The sequence below is a fragment of the Arachis hypogaea genome, chromosome 12, assembly GCF_003086295.3.
Source record: "Arachis hypogaea cultivar Tifrunner chromosome 12, arahy.Tifrunner.gnm2.J5K5, whole genome shotgun sequence".
Lineage (NCBI taxonomy): Eukaryota > Viridiplantae > Streptophyta > Magnoliopsida > Fabales > Fabaceae > Arachis > Arachis hypogaea.
In genome coordinates, this window is record NC_092047.1 from 22,371,224 (window position 1) to 22,391,933 (window position 20,710).

The window sequence follows — 20,710 nt, forward strand, 5'->3', positions numbered from 1 at the left end:
AAGTCGGTCCCGAATATCGTTCATCGAACTGTATATCGAGTTCGAGCAATCTGCAGCGGACCGAGATATTGAATTGGAAGATTACAACAATGATAGTGAAGAAGAGTTTGAAAGTAACTACGAGGTCGTTGATCCGGGTGTAGACGAAGATCAAGCTGACGATGCTATAGTGGCAGATGTGGCGGATGTGGCAAATGCACTAGCAAACCAGCAGCCGTTTGTGGAGCTGACTTTCATACGATCGTTGGATTTGGAGGCCATGCATGCACCGAAGTTTCTTCAATATGTAAATGCAGGTACGTCATAATTTTAAATAATGATTTGTTAAATTATAATTTGTTCATATGTTTTGAGTTTGATACAAATATTTAAGACAACAGTAAATAAGCAAAAAAATAGCATATACTGAGTAATTGTTTAATGTTTAATTATCAATTAAACATGTATATTGAGAAATTTAGTATTTCACATTCTTGTATTATTATTAATTCATTAAATATCATGTGATGACCTAAACGAACCTGGCACAAGAGCTATGAATCCAAGCAGCTGGCTAAATGAACCCTGTTCAATTGATTCTTGGTGCGGGACACTCCAATACTGTTGGTGTACTGGATATGGTGGTGTGAAATAATCCGCAGAATCCGTGTCAGGAATGTATGGTGTGAACTGCTCAAGCTCTTGCTGAGCTTGTGTTTGTGGCGGTTACGGTGGCAGTGGTTGTACTTGTTGATCCTCCTGAATATGAATAGGATCACCCTCTTGATTCTCTTGCGGTACGAGATCTGACAGATGCAAGTGGTCACCATATGTACCTCGGTACCAATGCAAGTATTTTCTAGCTGATGCTGTGAGGGAACCATGTGCTCAACAAGAACATGACTAACCGATTCGTCCAATGCATAACCCAAAATGAGTGGGTTTCAGACTAATCTTGATTCTTGGGACCTGTTAGAACTTCGTCGTGTGCTTCACCTAGATCCCGCTCTTGATGATGAACACTCTGAGTCAAGCCAAATTGTCTCCTCAGTCTATTAGATGCATGCCACTCAATGCATTCAAAAGATATAAGCAAAACTGTGGCATTCCAAATAGCCGAATGCTGACGGATGTCAGGAGGAATCACGTCTAGATCGATCCGACCATTTGCATAAGCCTCCCAAACAAACTGCACACATTATGCAAATAAAAGAGGATTACACACCGAATAATAATGTAGCTAAACGAAAACAACTACTTATTTATTACAACAAACATATCCTTCTTGTAGACCATCCAGTGCTCTCCTAAAGCGAGCAAGGCTACGAAATCTGTAAGGTCGATTCTCATGATCCCAGTTACGCCACCTAACATTAGATAATTCGTTAATTAAAATTTATCAATCAAATTTAAAATAAACTAATTCAAAGCATGTATTAATTAAATTTACCTATTTGCAATCGGAAAGAGTCAAGGATTGCCAGGAATCGGCGCAATAAATGGTAAACGGATCCAAGCCCAAGCAAGCAACAGTGTCAGTGGATCATCAATCTCCTTACAGTCGACACGAGTTGCCCTACACAACGCTCTACACAGGTGTGCCAGGCATGCCGATCCCCAACTAAAGTGTATGATCCCAGCAAAATTACGGAGTAACGGCAGAAACTTTCAATGCACTCCTGCCCCATACTTATCTCCAAACACAACGGTCCCAAACAATAACATTATGTGGCACTTCACGTACCTCTGAATCTGAATATTATCAACCAACACTAAATGATCTTTCAATGCTCGAAACCACGTCAACTTAATGAAACTTCCCCTACAATCTGCCTTCCTAGGTGCAACACCAAACTGATCCAAGCATTCAGCCTCTAACGCCTTATAACTGCTGAGTGTCGGTCCTGTAACTGGCAGACCATTCGTCGGAAGACCAAGAATTAATGCCACGTCCTCCAGCGTCACGACACACTCACCAACCGAAAAATAGAATGTGTGAGTTTCAAGGCGCCATCTCTCGATCAAAGCATTAACCAATGCCGACTGACATTGGACAGCTCCAATCTGTGACACATGATAAAAGTTGGTGTCCCATAAATGCCCCTTCACTATTTGATTGTACGAATCCGACGGCAAATAGTGGTCACATTGCAACATTCGTGAATCCTACAAAACGTGGACATAGACCACATTAAACAAATTATTTTATAATAATAACTCCCATTCCTTATTTTCTATTTATATTTAGATAGCACTATAATAATAATAATAATAATAATAATAATAATAATAATAATAATAATAATTAATTTCTTTAGTTATAAATAACGATTTATAATAATTAATTTATTACAAAACACGTGTATAATCTTAATAAACATTACCACTACAATAAATTTATTAACAACGATTAATATTAATTATTTTATTATCATACCTGCAGCTTTTTTTTAAAATTAATCTATTAATAACAATAATTAATTTATTATAATATATCTTAATAAAAATTATTATTACACTAATTTCTAACATTATCATCATAATAAATGATTAATCTCTAAGATTATTACTATTATTTTAATTAAATCAAAATATTTAAAAATTATTTCTATACTAATTTCTAACATTATCACTATAATAAACTACTAATCTCTAACATTATTACTATTGTTTTAATTAAGTCAGAATATTTAAAAATTATTAACATTATCACTATAATAAACTACTAATTTCTAACATTATCACTATTATTTTAATTAAATTAAAATAATTAAAAATAAAAAACTTACATAATTAGGATGATTAAGATAATTAGTAATGTGAAGTTTAGAATGATTGACGTCTTTTATTCTCCTTTTTCTTAACATTGTTAAAGACTAGTGGTCCAAATTTTTTTTTTCACCTGCTCATGCATCAATAGAGGCTGAAAGTGATCGAAGGGTGAGGGTGGAGTTTGAAGAAGAAGCACGAAAGTGAAATGAGAAGCTCTATTATCTTCAGATGGTGTATACAACAATATGACTCGGGTTCGTGCATGTTCGACGCGTGGTTTGGAGCACAAATTAGACGATTTGATTTGTGTACCTGTTCAGCCGCTAATCAAATCGTTCGATTACTGTTCTTTAAATTGGACCTGTTCGATTTTTTTATCCTAGCCGTAGCACTACAATGAAGTACCCTGCAACCCCATAATCCGGTTATACACCATCTTTCACCCAATATCAAAAATAAAAAAAAAGTGTATAAATTCGATCTCTATCTCCTATCAACGTTAAAATTAGAAACGGACGTTAGTGCCAAGTGCTGATGTGGCGACTGAGTTGTGAAATTCCAAAAATGCTCTTATTAACCAAGGTATTGATTTTCTAACTTCTTCCCTCGTAATTTCGTTCATCTTCTCCTCTCCATTGAGGAATATGAAGAGAGGGGATCTGAAAACCCCTATGTGAAACAGTGAGAGCAACATGCGAGATGAAGGGTGAGAGAAGGAGCGCAGGTTTCGCCACCTCCAATCGAAACGATGACGCTGCGACTGTACGGAAAGCTTCGACGACAGCGGCGTTGTTGGAGTTCCTCTCTTGGCGGGTCAGGGCTTTTCCATCGGGTCAGGTAACAGTTTCATTTACTCCATTTTCGTGCGTCTGTAGGATGCTTCTGGTAGTTCGTTATTTGTGGGCTATATTTTATTTTTTTAAATTTTGTGGTTGACATGTCCGATTGCAATATGCTATGATTGACGGTTTGTGGGCTTTTGATGGAGTTAGTTAGTCTTCTTTATTGTTACGGAGTTTGGTTTAGGTTTTGGTACACATGAAAGGTTGCTAAATTTGGATGAATTCAGTGTTAGGGTTCATCACAGGGGGAGGTTCAGTCATGGTAATGGGTTTATGTGAGTATGTAAATAGTGAAAAGATAATGGTAGATTGGTGTGTCTGAGATAAATGAAATTTATTAGAGGTTTATGACATGCTTGAAAAACCTGGGTACCTTGCTGAGAATATTGTTGTATTGTGGTTTAAGGATGTGGGCTCTGAGTTGGATGAAGAGTTGAAACAATCGAAGAGAGATGGAGATGTGATGGATATGGAAAACATGGGAGTTAAAAAAAGGGTTGTTGATTTATACATAGTTGTAAGAATCTAACTGATAATTAAATGGGTCAGATTATTAGTTTACTGGTTTATTAGTTTAATCAATAAATTATTGGTTAAATTGATAAAATCGGTCTACTTAAATAAAAAATATAAAATAATAAAAAATTTAAAATATATATCTTTACTCTTTACCAGCATTTTAAAAACAATCAAATTTCAAATTTTAAAGACAACTAATATAAAAATAAACATAAAATTAGTTTTTTTTTTTTTACCAAAGATAGGAGACTCGAACCCACAACCTCTTAATTGAATATGGGGAAACTATGCCATTTGAGTTATAACTCGTTAGCGACATAAAATTAGTTAGTACTTCTACAATAGTATCTTAATTTGACACAATAAAAATAACAATCCATAATATTAATAAACTTTAGTACTAGTATCAAAATAGATAATTTTAATCACAATACTAACATTGAAATAGATAAAATAGATTAATAATTTTTTAGTAAAATTTATATTTTTATTAATAAAGGTATATAATTAAAAATATAATTAATTTAAAAAATAAAAAATATAAAATTAAAATTAAATTAAATATCTATAAAATTATTTAATTCAAAAATTACTATATAATTAATTAGTATTTGTCATATATAACATTGAGAAGCACAATGACAGAGTGCCATTAAGACTTAAGAGACATTGCAACCAAGAGGTTCCTTGTTCGATTTAAAATTTTGGAATTTTCCAAAATAACACAAGTTAACAGGTGGACAAGTGATGCGCTGGAGGATCGTAGAGTGCACAGTTACCAAATCAAACTGGTTGGACCAATTTTTGCCGGTTCATGCCGGTTTTCATTTTTAAACAGTCCAAAAACAAACCAAACATATTAATGATCCGATTCATTAGATTTTCAGTCGAACCGATCAGTTTTGTTTGGTTTTTGACAACTATGGATTTATATGTTGTGCACACTACGTCAGTGGCTGATGACTTTTATTATGATATTGGATTCATAGATATTGGGGACGGGAGTAATGTTGCTGGCAATGATATGGAGATTAATGGGGCCAATGTGAATGCTGATTTTGGCCAAGTGATTTTGAAGACACCCTGCGGAGGATAGCCCTTAGTTGCTATTGGATGGGATCCAAATGATCAGATGTTGCCCTTTGCATATGTCGTTGTGGAGGCTGAAACAAGCATTCAGCATTATTAAATGTACTTTTATGTCTTACCAGCAAAACTGCATTTTTTATTAATTCTTGTTTGTGAAATTATGAATCTATCACTATTGTTTGTTAAATTATGAATCTACCACTACTGTTTGTTAAATTATAAATCTGCCCCTACTGTTTATTAAATTATGATTTCTGCTAATGTTGTTTGTTAAATTATATTTCTGCCATTGCTATTTGTTAAATTATACTTCGGCCACTACTGCTGGTTGTTAAATTATAATTCTGTCACTGATCTTTGTTAAATTATGAATCTGCCACTGCTATGTTAAATGCACTAATAAGTCTTGTGAATTTGTTATGCAGGATTTGGTACCAACTTTTGAGCAGTTACTTTTAGGTGTAGATAATAGGTTTTGTATGAGACACTTCTATGCCAACTTTAGAAAGAAGTTTTTGGGTCTGAACCTTAAACAAAAAAATGGGGCAGGCATGTAAATCTACTTATCTTGCAGCATGGGAGTCTAGGATAAAGGAAATCCAAGCCATCAATGAGAAAGCCTATAGACATTTGATCAAAATCTGCCCTAAATATTGGTGTAAGTCAAGGTTTAAACTTTATCCAAAATGTGACACTGTAATTATGAGAGCTTTAATAATACAATAGTTGAGTCTAGAGAGAAATCTATAATCACTATGTTAGAAGAAATTAGAGTTTATTTGATGAAATGATGGGCTGAAAATAGGACAAACATTGAGAGGTATAAAGATGACATTATGCCTAGGATTAAGATAAGGTTACAAAAGAAAATTGATGCTTCTAGGTGGTGGTTTCCTGTCCCTGCTGGAATATGTAAGTCTGAGGTGATTAGGGGTAGAGATAAATTTGTTGTTGACCTAGTTAGGCGGGAATGTTCGTGTAGAATGTTTCAGTTGACTGGTTTGCCATGTTAGTATGCTATTAGTGCCATTATTCTCAAGAAATATGTTGATGGGTGTCACAGGAGAGGATTTTATGTCGCATGCTACACTCCAATGATTAATCCTTGTAATGGACACATGATGTGGGAGCAAACTCGGTATCCTAATGTGTTGCCCCCACCATATAAAGTTCCTATTGGGAGACCCAAGAAAAATAGAGCACGAGGAGAAGATGAAGTACCCCAACGCCCCATCAATTCCAAGGTTGGGTTACAACAAAAATACTCTTATTGTCTTAAACTTGGTCAAAACAAGCGAGGTTGTCCTATTAGAATTAAAATTGTAAGGTTTTTTTTTTCCATTAAGTTTAATTTACTATCTTCCAAATAAATCTTGTTTACTCTTCTTTGTTTGGTTAATGGTAATGACAGTAGACTAGCACCGTAAGGGCAAACCCTACGAGGACCAATTCAAGCAAACCAATTGCAAGCACGTCAAACCAGCAAATCGAATCCACAAAAAAAAAAAAAAAACAGACACAAATGCGCAATCGAAGAAACATTACTACTACTTCTTACATCTCTCTCGCTAAACTAATACTATCATCTCTCTCAGCACTATTTAGGTTCCATTCCTAAACCATGAAAAAAACACACAAAAATAATGCTCTATCCCAACACTGCAAGAGCAGTAAAAATCGATAGTTTGCATTTAGCATATATAAGACTTGGTTTGCTTGTATTGCTGCTTCTCTATCTGCCCAAGCAAAAAAAGTGCATCCCTTTTCAATATGAAACATAAACACCAAGAACATGAAGAATTCCATAAGCCCGTATCAAAATACAAGTTAAACAGTATACTTACATTATAATATATAAAAACACAGAATCTGCATTCTGGATTCTCTGCTGTCTTCGACCACCTCAAAATAGGGGCTCCCCACAATTGCAGGTAAGTTTTGCTCGTCACCTACTTTTTCTTTGTGATGACGTTGAACTCTAAGAAGCCATAATAATTTAGAATTTCAGTTTCTTGTTTTAGGAAGAAGCACGACGAAGATACAAGGTGGGACTAGGGTTCAGATTTGGGTTTTTTATATTTTTTTACAAAAAATTTAAAAATAAGTTAAAATAATTTTATTTGCCTAGTCACCCATTAGAGGTCTCGTCAGAGTTTCAGATTATCAGTTCACTAATATCCATTTTTAATTTTAACGTTGATAGGAGACAGTGACAGAATTGGTGCAATTCGAAAACTTTATGCATAAAATTGAAATAAATTAAAATTTGGAAGTATTTTTAAAATTTTTTACAAATATTAGGATAAAAGTAATGCTTTATCCTTTTTTTTTTTTTTATCAAAGATAGGAGACTCGAACTCGCAACCTCTTAATTGAGAATGAGGAGACTATGCCATTTAAGCTATTACTCATTGGCAAGTAATGTTTTATCCTATTAATAATTATTCATGGTTATTGCATTCATAAACATATAATATAATTATATTTTGTTAGTAATAACTAATAAATTTAATTTTAATATATTATCAATATATAATAATTTTATATATAGACATTTAATTATATAATGTCATATTCATAAAAATAATTAATTTTTATATTAATAACATAAATAATTATTTAAAAAAATAAATATAATTAAATAATTATATAAAATATTTTACGTATCAAAATTAAACTTCTCACTAATTTAACTATATTTAGACAAAGGATAATGCTGATTTGTTATAAGTGTGATCATTGTAAATCTGTCAATGATGTAATAACTCAATTTTTATTGGCCAATGAACATCCGTAAGTGAAGAAATAAAAATACACAATAAAATCTATAGAATACGAGAAGAAAAAATTGAAAAAAAAAATAGGAAAATTTCTTAAACGAACTAATTAATAGTGATGAGGGCCAATTCATCTTTCTTTAAAGTTGAAAAGAATTAAATAAAAATATCTCTTTCATTTAATTACTATAAGAAAAATGTTAAATATTGTTAAATTTATTAGTGATTGATGAAAATAATATATTAATTGGTGAATTTTTATCTGACGATATAACTTTTATCTATAATCAATTACCGTCGAATTTTGTAACGAATTTTTTATTTAAAATTCGCCGATAATTAACGTCAAAAAAGTTCTGATAATTAACGTCCAATAATTTTGACTCTCTACTATTTTTTTCTGTCTATTTATCCTCGAATTTTACTTCCTGTAAATCCAATTTTTTTTACACGATAAGTGATCAAATTCTATTTTTTATTTTTTATTTAAATTTTTTTTACATAATTATTAGTCAAATTCTAAATAATAGAAATCAAATATGCTAAATTAAATATCAAGTGTATAAAAAAAATAAAAAAATAAAAAAATAGAATATACAATAAAACAATCTACAACAAAATTCTAAATTGCTTGTTAGAATCTGAATTTGCATCAATTTTGGCCTCTCCTTTTTCTTGAATTTCTGTTGATGCTGCTGCGATTTTTTGTCCTGTTGATAATTGAGATTTCGTTGCTTTTTGATCGATCTATGGTTGTCGGTGTTGTTGACTTAGACTAGCTTTAATCTCTTCCCACTCAATTTTCCAGCAACTTCATTCAAGCAAATTTCTGGCAAGATTGAATGCATATCCGGTTGGTAGGGATGATAGAACGTGATTTCGAATGTTTCTAAATTGGCAAATAGATTGAGCGCCTTCCATAACTGAAACCATCTCAGAGATTTCCCTTTCAAACCTCTCTCCACCTCTATGAATCTCTGCTCCTCAGGTGTTTCTCTAACATTTCAGTATTGCTCAGTACATACTGTCCATCCATGACCATCTTTTTCATTGAATATTGGAAATGTATCTTTAGATTGTTGAGTCATTTGTTTTTCCATGAAAATGGAAGAAACTTCTCAATGAAAGCACCAATGTTAGAACCCCTCTTTGAGTTAGGAGAGAAACTCTAAGTTGAACCAAGTTCAATATTAATTCATTAATTTTTTATGATACATTGATAAAAGTCTCCTATTTATACTCTTAAAAGGCTAAGTAATTCTAATGGGCTTAACTAGTATCCTTTCTAATATTAAATCGTAATATCACTGCTCGCGATTTACTCTTTTCTATTCGATTTACTCGTAATTGCCTGTGTTCATCATTGCTGGCGTCGCTGTTGGCGTCTCCGTGGTGTTAGTTGCTGCTCGCCTAGCCGTTAGGTTCGTTCCTGCTCGGGTCGCCATCTGTTCCTCGCTGCTCGCATTTGAAGCTTCTAATTTTTTGTCTTCTCGCTTCCAATTTTCTTGCCGCCTTCTACTCTCAGCATCTTCTTGGCTCCTAGCTGATGCTGATCTGCTCTTCTCTGCCGTGGTGCATCACATTTATTAAATTAAATTAGATTCGTGCTTATACTTTATAATGTAAATTCTGCTTAATTAATAAATAATTAGTTAATAAATTTATTATTAATAAAAAAAATTAAAAAATTAAATTTTATTAATTTAATATAAAAAAAATTAAAAATACGAATTTCGACCCTAATTATAAAAAAGTTATTCTAAAACCGATTGGACCAAATTTAAACCCGACCTTACTCACCCCAACCTAATGGCTTCGGCATCAACCATTTCTTCCCTCCTTCACTGTGAAACACGCTGAAACACCCTGAAACACCCAAGGGGGAAGAAGAGAGGTAGAAACCAAACTCTCACCCCATATTCAATCTCAGTTATCTTTCAATTCGGAATTCCGATCACCGTACTGCTTGTCGTCACGCGATTACTACGTGGAGCTCTACAAAACCCACCAAAATTGTGGTAAGCATGGTAGAACGGTACTCATGCTTCTCTTCCTCCGCCGTCGTCCTGGAAGGCTTGTATATATCTCTCAGGTATGACAAAAATTCTCTCAGATTTTACATACTAGTGATTTGATTTGGTTGAATTGTTCAAATAACAAAACTCTGTTCCAGTGTTCTAAGTAAATCACACTAAATTATAAAGTAGCTACTTATGCTGGAGTACAGTAGTAGTTGTAGTCAATTAGTTTGAGGGATTTTTTTTCAGTATATACATGGTTTTTTAACTAAAATATAAAGAAAAAATATATTGGACCAGATAGTGATACTTGTTCAATAGAAGAAACAGCATTTGAAATTTTGATTTATCTGCGCTTCCTATATGTCACTACGCTTTTTTCTCTTTTCACTAATTGTGTTTTTCCCCTATATTTTGACGTGTATGGAAAAGTGCTTACATACCCCGTTGTTTAATTATGAATATGCTCATCTTAGATCTTTAGTCTTTGGCAAAAACCAATAGATGAAACTGCATTTGATGAAACTGCATTTTATTGTGTCTTTACTTTCTTAGAGGATGTTGAATTATGCCTTGCTTTGTTCTCCTTTTTAAACAAGGAGAAAGGATAGCCTTGTGATGTCATTATGCCACTATTTACTGCAGCAATGGTGATATATTTGGTATTTACTGCACAGTGTAGCAATGGTGATATATTTGGTGACAGGGAGAGAGGTTCTATAATCCATATATCCCTGGATTTTGGAGGAATTGAATAAAAAAGGAATGATTGAAGATAATGAGGGTGCTCATGTGATATAAGTTAAGGATGTAAAATTCCACTGATTGTTGTGAAGAGTGATGGTGCTTACAACTATGCTTCAACTGATCTAGCAACACTTTGGTCTGTTTCTGTGTCTCTTATTTCCTTTTTGTCTTCCCTCTTAGCTTTGCTTGTCTCTTATTCACAAATGTTTAGTGATGTAGCTCTCCATGTGTTTGTTTGTTTGTTTTTTAGGAATTAGAATCTTTTAATTACTCCTAATGTGATATTTCAATAGCTTTGTTGCATTCTTAGTGTATTGAAGAGTCACTATTCAATTGCTATCACAGAATAATGTACATATATTTGTTAATTCTACTGCTATAGTCAAAGAGTATAGGTTTTGTTCTTAAGTGGAAAGTGGAAACAGCCAAGTAGAAGGACTTTTATTAATAGCAACTTATAAATAAGTTATTTTGTGTTTTGATTTTTAATTATAGAAGTACTTATTTTAAAGTTGTAGCATTTGGATAAATAACTCAAAAAATACAATTTTTTTTACACAAGAGAATGGATATTAAAATTCTAATTCACGATAATGTTGATGGCAATGTCAAAGAAATTATTGTGTAGTTAGTATTTGCTGTTTTATTGTGTATAATATGGTAGGTGAAAATAAAAAATAAATGTGAAATGTGTGTCAATGTATATTTTGTTGCTGTTTTTTATTTTTTTTACTCTTATTTGAACTCCTTCCTCCTTTATTGGGGTTACGAACTTGTTATAACTAATTATAAAAATAATGGTGGTGGAGGGTCAATACTTCCAGCATCAATACTTCTAGCAGATGAATCATTATGTGAAAATGACAATGGAAGGCCAGTGGCCAGTGCTTCTAGTAGATAGAACCTTGCGTATTTTCAGAAACAGGAAAAATTTTTCACAGAGCCAAAAATGAAAGTAGATCTTTTTTGTTTGAAATCATTTTTTTACAGAAGTGATAGAATGACTTATCGAGAAAAAAAGAAAGGTCATATATTTTTACTTCTTCAAAAAGCTGTGAATTAACTTTTCAGGAAGTTAAAAGCTTTTCTTTAAAATGGTGTCAAACACGGATATTATGACTTTTTATAATTCAAAAAAAAAAAAAGCTTCTGCTACTTCCCAAACGCTCTTATTAGTTATTAGTATTCTGCACTTTATTTGTTTTTTTCTGTAGATTGTTGCAGTAGTTCACATTGTTTTTTCAATAGTTTCAGTAGTTTGTGGTTTAAGCCATTATTGTTATGCTCTACATGCTTTTTCTTTTCTTTTCTTTCTTTTTTAGTCAAGGAAAAATGAACTCTCTGCTTCTATTTCCCTCTTTTTGTCTCTGCCCTCTAGTGTTGTTTTGGCTTTCCATTTTGGTTTCACTTATTTTTTTATTTCCTTCTTTTTTTTTATGTTTTTGCATTTCCTTTGTATGTTTTAGAAAGAAGGCCGCCCACAAGACAATCACCACAGACGACAAAAGGCTTCAGAGCACCCTCAAGAGAATAGGCGTCAACGCCATCCCTGCCATCGAGGAAGTTAACATCTTCAAGGATGACGTTGTTATCCAGTTTCTAAACCCCAAAGGTAACATTCTTTCTGATATTGTGCAAAAACTTATATTTGTGTAATGTCATATATTCAAATTTTGTTTTAAAGTTTATTGACTAGTGGATTCCCCCCCCCCCCCCCCCTCCTCTCTTTCCAATTCAAGCATCCATTGCTGCTAATACTTGGTTGTTAATGGTGCTCCACAAACTAAGAGTAAGCAACTCTCATCTTTTTTTCAATTGCACACTGCTTATAGTCAAAATGAGCTTTGTATTAAATTATAAAGTATTTTCAAATTATTTATACATGTGCCATAATGAAAAGGTCAGCTATTAACTTGTTGCTCTTGCGCATGTTATAAGTTAGTCCTTAATGGCATCAAAGACATGAAATTGAATACCATATGTTGCTCATTGTTCTGTGTATCACATAGAAAAAATAACATTTGTTATATGTATTTTATCATTTAAACAGTTTATTGCTCTGCTATACTTTAAGTTACTCTTTATTTTTAACTGATTTATTATTGATACGTAGTCCTTCCTTTTACAGGGTTGCAGGATATACTCCCTAATATTATCCACCAATTCGGTATTATGCACTTCAATTTTTTATTTTTCTTTCACATTTTTGTCTTTTTAATTTTTTCGTCTTTCCCTACTCCATACTGAACATTTTGGTCACTAATATACAGGAACAGATAACTTGGAAAACCTAAAGAAGCTAGCGGAACAGTTTCAGAAGCAGGCTCTTGATAGTTGATATGGCATCATGGTTATTGTCAATGGGGTAAATACTAATTTATTCCATTCATTTCTTTTTTAATACTAATTGACTGCAGTAATTAATTGAATTATATTTTGTCCAATAACATGTCCAGCTAAACCACCACTTTAATCACCGAGACAAGGACTTAGTGTGAATAAATTGTCATTTCCGTTTATTTGAAAATTAAAGAAAAAGTATAATGTTATTCATGTACCAGATATAGATCAAACTTTTCTTTCCTTTAGTACTATTTTCTGCTTTCTTTTCATTTAATTTCGATAATGATCAATGCAGTAATAGTACTTTTTGGTATTTGCTCCTCTTCATTTCAGTCGGTGCTTGCAATTATATTTTACAATTCCAATTTCAGGCTGAGCTGCAAAAGATGTGTGGTAATTGCAAATATATCAAACTTTAGGACTTTAGACTTAATTATTCTATTTGCAGTTGTCTGGGGAAGTTCATTATTTTTTTAATGGGAGAAGGAATGCAAGTATGATTTTATTAGGGAATATTTTATAGTTGATAGTTGATTTCTAGCAGTATTTTATTCCCTTCCAAAGCTAAACAGAAATATATGGATGCAAATTGCAAAATTTTGAGTAACGGTTTACACTGGAAAAAGGAATGTCATTAATGTAGCTTTGGGTTGATAGCAGGCTAAGATCTTTTCCTTCAGCACATTCTCTGTTTCTAGTTCGTCTATCCTCATTTTTCAAGTAAGGGAAAGAGTGAAAAGCACCCCAATTATCTTCTCTGCGAGCATACAAATGAAGTGAGCTTCAAAAGTGGAAAGCATCCTCTGTTTTTGGTTCTGATGAGCTTTCAACCAAGCTAGGATCTTTTCCTTTAGTAACATCCTATTTTTGGTTCATCTCCATCCTCATTTTCAGAGACAGGGAAAAGCCTGAAAAGCATTGTAATAATAATCTTCAGCAAATTATTATGAGATTCATTGGCAAACATGAATATATGTATTTGAAATGCTAGTTGAACTTTTTAATATCTATTTTAATTAAAACTTTATTGGTTAATAAGATTTTATCTCTTTTATGAATTTTATTGTGTACAAATTTATTTGATAATTAAAATGATTGCACGTCTCTTTTGTATTTTCACTGCAAAAACTATCCTTATTTTTAAACATTGAGTTTTTAGATTGTAGTATTATTTTTGTGGTATATGTCGATAAAAGTTTGATTTGTATGGATTTATTTACAATGTTCAATCATCATAAATGGAGTAATCATGTTTAATGAAAAAAAAAAAAAGAGTAACGAAAAAGATAAGTCAGCAACATCATAATAATACCATTGAAAGCTTAGAAGGCTAGAATTAAGGTTCGTGAACTTGAAAGAGATGGAGGTGAGAAACTGAGAAATGTGGTGAAGAAGAAGAAACACTGGTTGTCATGGCTGATAATTGTGTGGATAACACATACTAAATACATATTCAAATTAAAACGTATTTTTGTGTAAAACAAAGCTTTGTTTTTGTTAAATACCTATCTAAATGTATCCAAAACGCACTCAACCCATACTCATCAAGATGCAAAGAAACTTTGTTTTTGTTTTTGTCAAAGTATTAATTCTTTATCTTTTATCATCTAAATTTTATTAGGTTCACCTTATATACTCTTTTTTTTGTAATTTAATATTAGTATAAATTGATAGATGTTCTTATTTTTTATTATTTGAGATTAAAAAGAGATAAAGTTTAAAATACTTATTAATAAAATACTTTTAAATAAATTATTTAATCTTTATTTTTTAAAGAAATTATTAAAATTTTTATTTTTTTTTCACATTTAAGCTTTATTTTCACTATAATGTATAGCATAAAAAGATGGAAACTAAACTTTTATCTTTTTTTATTGGAAATGTACAATAAAAAAAATTAGCCAAAAAAAAAACTGTCAAGAAAGGAAAAATTATTGAACCACTTGACATAAAAATTATGTAACTTAAATATATTTTGTATCTAATCTTATTTTTTTTAAAAGATTTGTCCTATTAATCTTAAAATCTTTAAAAGTACGCTTAAATAATAAAAATTGATTCAGTAAACAAATTTTCAAAGCCAAAACAACTAATTTTCATGAAAACGCTAAAACGAAATCATATCTTTAATAACAACTTAAATATCAAACTTAAGATTTTATTTAGAAATCAATCAAATTTCAATTTAAATATGATATCGACGAGAATACACAGTTGTAGCCTATATATATATATATCATAGGCATAGCCAAAGACTGAAAGACGCAGAGTAAACAAAATATTAAAGATCAGAAGCAGTTTCTTGAGACCCATTGCTAACCTAATGATGAGTTCATTCGTTAATAAGCGTCCTGCTTCGTTGACTGTGAAGTGCGAGTATTGGAAGGAATTCATCGACAACTATGCAGAGCCATTGAAAACGCCTATAAAGACACCAGAGGAAACACTTTTTGATAGCTTCCACATCACATTTTGCTGTACCTTTCAATCTCTGAACCCCACCAAAATCACCGAATACGAAACCTATCTGCCTGATGATGAGTACTGTTTTACTTCGTGCAATCCGATTACTGGCATCAGGACCTTGTTGGTTCCTTTGAACTGGATGCACAGTTATCTCGATCACAGCGACAAATCCAAGTTGCTAGAAACCTTTTACGAAACTGCCGTACCAAGAATCGTATTAGACCGATTACTTCCTGATCTATGCCAGTTCGCAAGGGGGATCGTCGACAAGTCCGAATTCGATTGGGATAACTATACAGTGTGGCGGATTCGTGTGAACCTTACTGTCACCATAGACATTCTTGATGATCAAGATAGCGATTATTGGAGCCAGCAGCAGAGTCAAGATGCTGATGCATGCATCGCATATGAATCGATTTTCTAACTTCTTTTTAGTTTTATCATATTTTCCCAGTGCTCTGTTTTTTTTTTTCTTTTTTGCTCTTTTTTTTTTTAAACATTACTTTTGTAGATTGAAGCATTATTTTTGTTAATATGTCAATAAAAAACCGATTTTTATGGATTTACAATGTTCAATCTTATTAATCCAACTTTTAATAAACTAATGAGTTATACCTCAAATGATATAGCCTTCTCATGCTCATCTAGGAAATTGCGAATTCGAATTTTCTTATTTTTGGTAAAAAAAAAATTCAACTTTTAATAAAAAAAATACTAATTAGAAAGATAAGTTTTAAATTAAATTATTTTGATTGATCGTCTTAAATATTAAAAATGTTTATTATGATGCCTAAAAATTTAGTGCTAAATTATTTAAAAAAAAATTAAATAATTAATATTTATTAAATTAAAAGTATAATACTTAATAAATTTTAAATATTTAAAATTTATTATAAAAATAAGTTAAACAGAAGGTAAATACTAAGTAATAGATATTTTAAAATTGACTAATATTAAATACCTTGCTCTTTCTAGTTTCTTTTGTGTGTTTCTATTTCTTAAGTTATTATACAATAGAATAGCTTCTATGACATTTTATTACAAATATCACTTTTTTTTTTGTTTTGATTATCTACGGTATCCCCTAACCCGATAGGACAAGAACTAATCCAGATTTTAAACCCCAATACTACTTACTTAAAGGGACGAGTAAGCTGACCACTCGACCAACCCAAGTTGGTTTTTACAAAGATCACTTTTTGTAGTCTTTAAATTATAAGTTTATACTTTTTCTCTTTAGCAAAACTATTTTTTCTATTAAAATTATATTGTGAAATAATAAATTAAAATTTTTATTTATATTATTATTTAATTGATATATATTATTAATCATTTTGTTTCACAATTATTTTTTAGATACATATTAGTTTCATTATTTTTTTTATATATTATTTATGTAAAGATAAATTAACTTTGTCCTATACAATATCAATTGGTTAATATTTAATACTAATTATTTATTATAATGTTTCTATGTTAATGAATCAACTCTCCATTCATAACATCATTTATTTTATTAAATCATATTCTGTTAACATGATTCTTGATTCTATTGTTTGATAATAAATAAATTAACTATTTTTGTTTTATCTTAAATATTAGTTTACAATCTTAATTCTGTTTTACTTTATATTATTATAACAAAAATTAAGAATAAAAATATACATATTCAAAATTAAAATTTAAATTATTAATCATATCTGATCATTAAAAATAAATAATAACAATTAATTTTCTTACAAAAATGTTTGATAACCAAATAATATATATAAAAATTTGTTACATATTATTTGTTTCATTTTTATTTTATATATTATTTCGAACTCTCAAGTCAACGAAAATCTTTTAAAGTTTGAGAGAAAAAAATTTAATATTAATATAATCATATATTTCTATTATAGATAATATATATTTTTATTATTTTTAAATTTGAATCAAATTTAAAAATTTTATTTTATCTTTAAGCTAAGATAAGATAAATATTTCAGTTGATTCAACATAATAAATTTATCACAAAACCAACATTTAAACCACATATTAACGATGAATTTTCTTTTTTTTTTCTTCCTCTACGATGAACCAAACCTTCTTGATTTCTTGGTATAAGGTGCCTAGTTACTTGAAATCTATCACTGATGATAAAAGAGAAAAATTCAAATACTTGTGATTTTACACTAAAGTGATATTTTATTGTATGTGAATAATTTTAATATAGAGCAAAAGATGATAAAAAAAAGAAATAAAGTTTTTTTTAGAGATGTTGGACCAAAATGATAAAACCCAAAAAGAATATTTTGAGAATTAAACATCTCTTTTAGTGAAAATTAAATTGATAAAAATTGATTGGTTGGATTTGAAATTTAAAAAATAATATTTAATTAGAAATATACCAAATTAGATGTTTCTTTATTAATGTCATATGTCATGAGTATCTTTTTATTCAGACACTTTTTTATCACGAACATCTGAACAGTGTTAGAACTAACTTAATTTATGGATATCAACTCTCTCCTTACACTAATTTTTAGTTAAAGGGACTTGAAATGATAGAAAGATCCAAAAGTATTTTCTGTCAAATTAGTAATAAGCCTTGAGATAAAAAAATAGGCTGAATATGACATTGTAATCATTGGATAATGTACTTCCTCTTTAAAATGACTTGAAATTATAAAAAGACATCAACCTACTTTTTCTAAAAATTTTTTTTTTCTGAAATTTGAGAGATTATACCCATCATTTCTCTTCTCTAATTCTTCTCATTTTTTCATTTTATTTGTTAACTTCAGACAAAAAGATTTATAAAATTAGCATTCTGGTCACTAAAGATATCGAGTCCTACTTAACTTTTGTCTATTAAAAGAATTCATTTATCCTTTTGTGACATTAATAAAAATTTAAATATTTATTATCTACCTCTATTTTTCATCTTTAGTTTCTTGAATTGTTTATTTATTACTAATAAAAATATTTTTTTTCACTAATTTATTTATCCTTAATCTCTCATGTTATTCTTTTTTTACTTAATTTATTTTCACAAAATTATACCCGAATTAACTTATAAGAAACCTTTTCTTCTATGTTCTTATTCGCTGAACTATTAGATCAAATTATTTCTTATATATCGCAAAAGAAATTATAAAAAATGGCCAAATGTAACGTAAAAATCTGGCCATCTATTTGATGTGAATCTTTGCATAACTAGAAACATTGAAGATGATGATAGTGACGGTAACAGACATGAAGATTGTGATATGAGATCAATTTCAAAGAGCTCCACAAAAGAATTTGTTGTAGAGAATCATGTGCCAACATATAATATTCATTATTGGTGCGACTGAAAATGTACGACGGACGTTACTATTTAGTTCTTTTCAACATTAAAGGAAGATAAATTTGGCGAGCATCACTGTTAATTTGTCGAAAGAATTTTTTCAATTTTTTTTTATTTTTTCTTTTAGTGTTTTGTAATTTTTATTTATTTTTTATTTACAAATATTCATGATTGCATTATTTACCCGTATGTCAATAAAAATTGGTTTATTAGATTTTGGACGGATTTATAATGATCACAATGTATATCAAATCAGAACTATCTAGTGATTCAGAGTTAAATTAGTAGTCAATGTTATTACTAACAAGATATAATTTATATGTTAATGATTATTGCAGTAAATATGATTAATTATTAATTAAAGTAATTTCTTATGCGTATCTTATACATTATCTCTTATCAAGGACGAATCTAAAAATATTATAATAGTAGGGCTAATAATATATATAATATTAAAAAATTATAAAAAAATTATATAATATAAGATGTATTATAAAATTATACCGATAAAGAATATATTTTGAAGTATAAAAAATATATGTATACTTTTTACTAACGAAGTAGTCGATTCTTCTTATCATAAAATTTATCGATAATAGAATTTGGTGTCAAATTTTTTAGCAATTTTTTTTCAATATAATTAAAAAATAATTTGTAAGAAATTCATCTTTCATTTTGTTTCTAAGTCATTCTTCACAATATTCATAGCTAAAAAATATCTTTCGGTTGTAGTAGTTAAAACAAAGAGAATTAATATTAAATAAATAAAAAAAAGGTCACAAAAGAAAAAAAAATCTATTTTATGAAATTAAAAAAAAATTATTTAATTAAAAATATTAATAATAATATATTTTTTTAGATTTTTTTAATATTGTTACTTATTTTATAGATATTAAAAATAATTAATATTTAAGTTATATTAGACTTTTATTTATATTAGACTAAATATTAAATAAATTTTTAAAAAAAATTTAATCATACTTAATAAATTATTACTATTATTTTTTTCAAAAAAAACTGGAGGTCTCGGACCTCCACTCAGCCTTGTAAGTCCGTCCCTATCTCCTATAGTCCTATTTAAATAATTATTTAAAAAAATAAATTAATACATCAAATATGGTCAATTCTTTTCTTTACAAAACAATAAATTATGTGTATCTTACTCATTTTACTTTTTGAAACTGACTTTTACATTCTAGAATAATGCATTTACAAATTTAATATTATAGCAAATTAAAGTAAAAGATAAACAATTATGTATATACTTTTTGTTAAATTGTGAGAGAAGTTATTAATCTTCTACCATTCAATTTTCAAATAAATAAACACTACTTTTAGAATTTTCGTTAGCATTTTGGGCATATATAAATTTATGCATACTTAAATTTGATCTCTTTAAATGATACTCCCCAAAAATTATCTTTTTACGTTAATTTTTTATATTAAAATAGTATTATCCAAAAGATGGATAGATATTTTTATTTTTAAATTTTGAGACAAAAAAATTAAAATATTTATTAATAATACACCTTTAAATAAATTATTTAACCTTTGTTTTATATAGAAATTATTTAAGCTTTTATTTTTGGTCAATATTTTAGCTTTATTATCGCTAAACTATATAGTATAAACAGAATGGAAATTAAAATTTTACATTTATTTTTCTATTAGGTATTTTTGAAGTCGAGTTTCTTGGACACTTGGCCCATAATCAATTTAAGACATCAGTTTTTCTATTAAAATTTGTTTTTCGGCTTCCAAATTATTAGTACTGTAAATCCAAAAAGAAAAAAAAAATTCCAATAAGACAATAACCATCACAATAAA

General features: G+C 29.7%; 1 protein-coding gene and 2 long non-coding RNA genes across 26 annotated transcripts; 2 read left to right on the plus strand and 1 right to left on the minus strand.

The window, feature by feature from the left end:
- The first annotated feature begins 3,322 nt into the window (after positions 1–3,322).
- Positions 3,323–6,071, plus strand: LOC140177001 (uncharacterized). 2 transcript variants are annotated; one of them, XR_011868403.1, is made up of 3 exons: positions 3,331–3,588; positions 5,102–5,303; positions 5,627–6,071. It is a non-coding gene; the product is annotated as an uncharacterized lncRNA (long non-coding RNA). The 2 variants fall into 2 exon arrangements; XR_011868402.1 differs by lacking the exon at positions 5,627–6,071 and having other exon boundaries at positions 3,323–3,588; positions 5,102–5,462.
- Positions 6,072–6,657: 586 nt separating this feature from the next.
- LOC112727117 (uncharacterized) lies at positions 6,658–7,233 on the minus strand. The gene is made up of 2 exons (XR_003165571.2): positions 7,046–7,233; positions 6,658–6,937 (listed from the first exon to the last, which is right to left on the minus strand). It is a non-coding gene; the product is annotated as an uncharacterized lncRNA (long non-coding RNA).
- A 2,516-nt stretch (positions 7,234–9,749) lies between these two features.
- LOC112727118 (nascent polypeptide-associated complex subunit beta-like) lies at positions 9,750–14,124 on the plus strand. Of its 23 annotated transcripts, XR_011868400.1 has the most exons (8): positions 9,750–10,070; positions 10,674–10,879; positions 12,210–12,355; positions 12,483–12,532; positions 12,872–12,910; positions 13,014–13,108; positions 13,420–13,479; positions 13,744–14,124. XR_011868400.1 is itself a non-coding variant. In XM_072209024.1 (5 exons), exons 1-5 carry the CDS (start codon positions 10,003–10,005, stop codon positions 13,035–13,037), a joined length of 327 nt encoding a protein of 108 aa, XP_072065125.1. In that variant the 5' UTR covers positions 9,750–10,002; the 3' UTR covers positions 13,038–14,124. The 23 variants fall into 23 exon arrangements, 5 of the variants coding, with proteins under 5 accessions (XP_072065125.1, XP_072065127.1, XP_072065129.1 ...); XR_011868392.1 differs by lacking the exon at positions 13,420–13,479 and having other exon boundaries at positions 10,642–10,879; XR_011868391.1 differs by lacking the exon at positions 13,420–13,479 and having other exon boundaries at positions 10,642–10,879; positions 13,747–14,124.
- Positions 14,125–20,710: the final 6,586 nt, after the last annotated feature.

Coding starts and splice junctions, on each gene's coding strand:
- LOC112727118 (XM_072209024.1), top strand. CDS start 10,003: ATGGTAGAACGGTACTCATGCTTCTCTTCCTCCGCCGTCGTCCTGGAA. Junction 10,071..12,209: donor GGCTTGTATATATCTCTCAG/GTATGACAAAAA, acceptor TGTATGTTTTAG/AAAGAAGGCCGCCCACAAGA. Junction 12,911..13,013: donor TAATATTATCCACCAATTCG/GTATTATGCACT, acceptor ACTAATATACAG/GAACAGATAACTTGGAAAAC.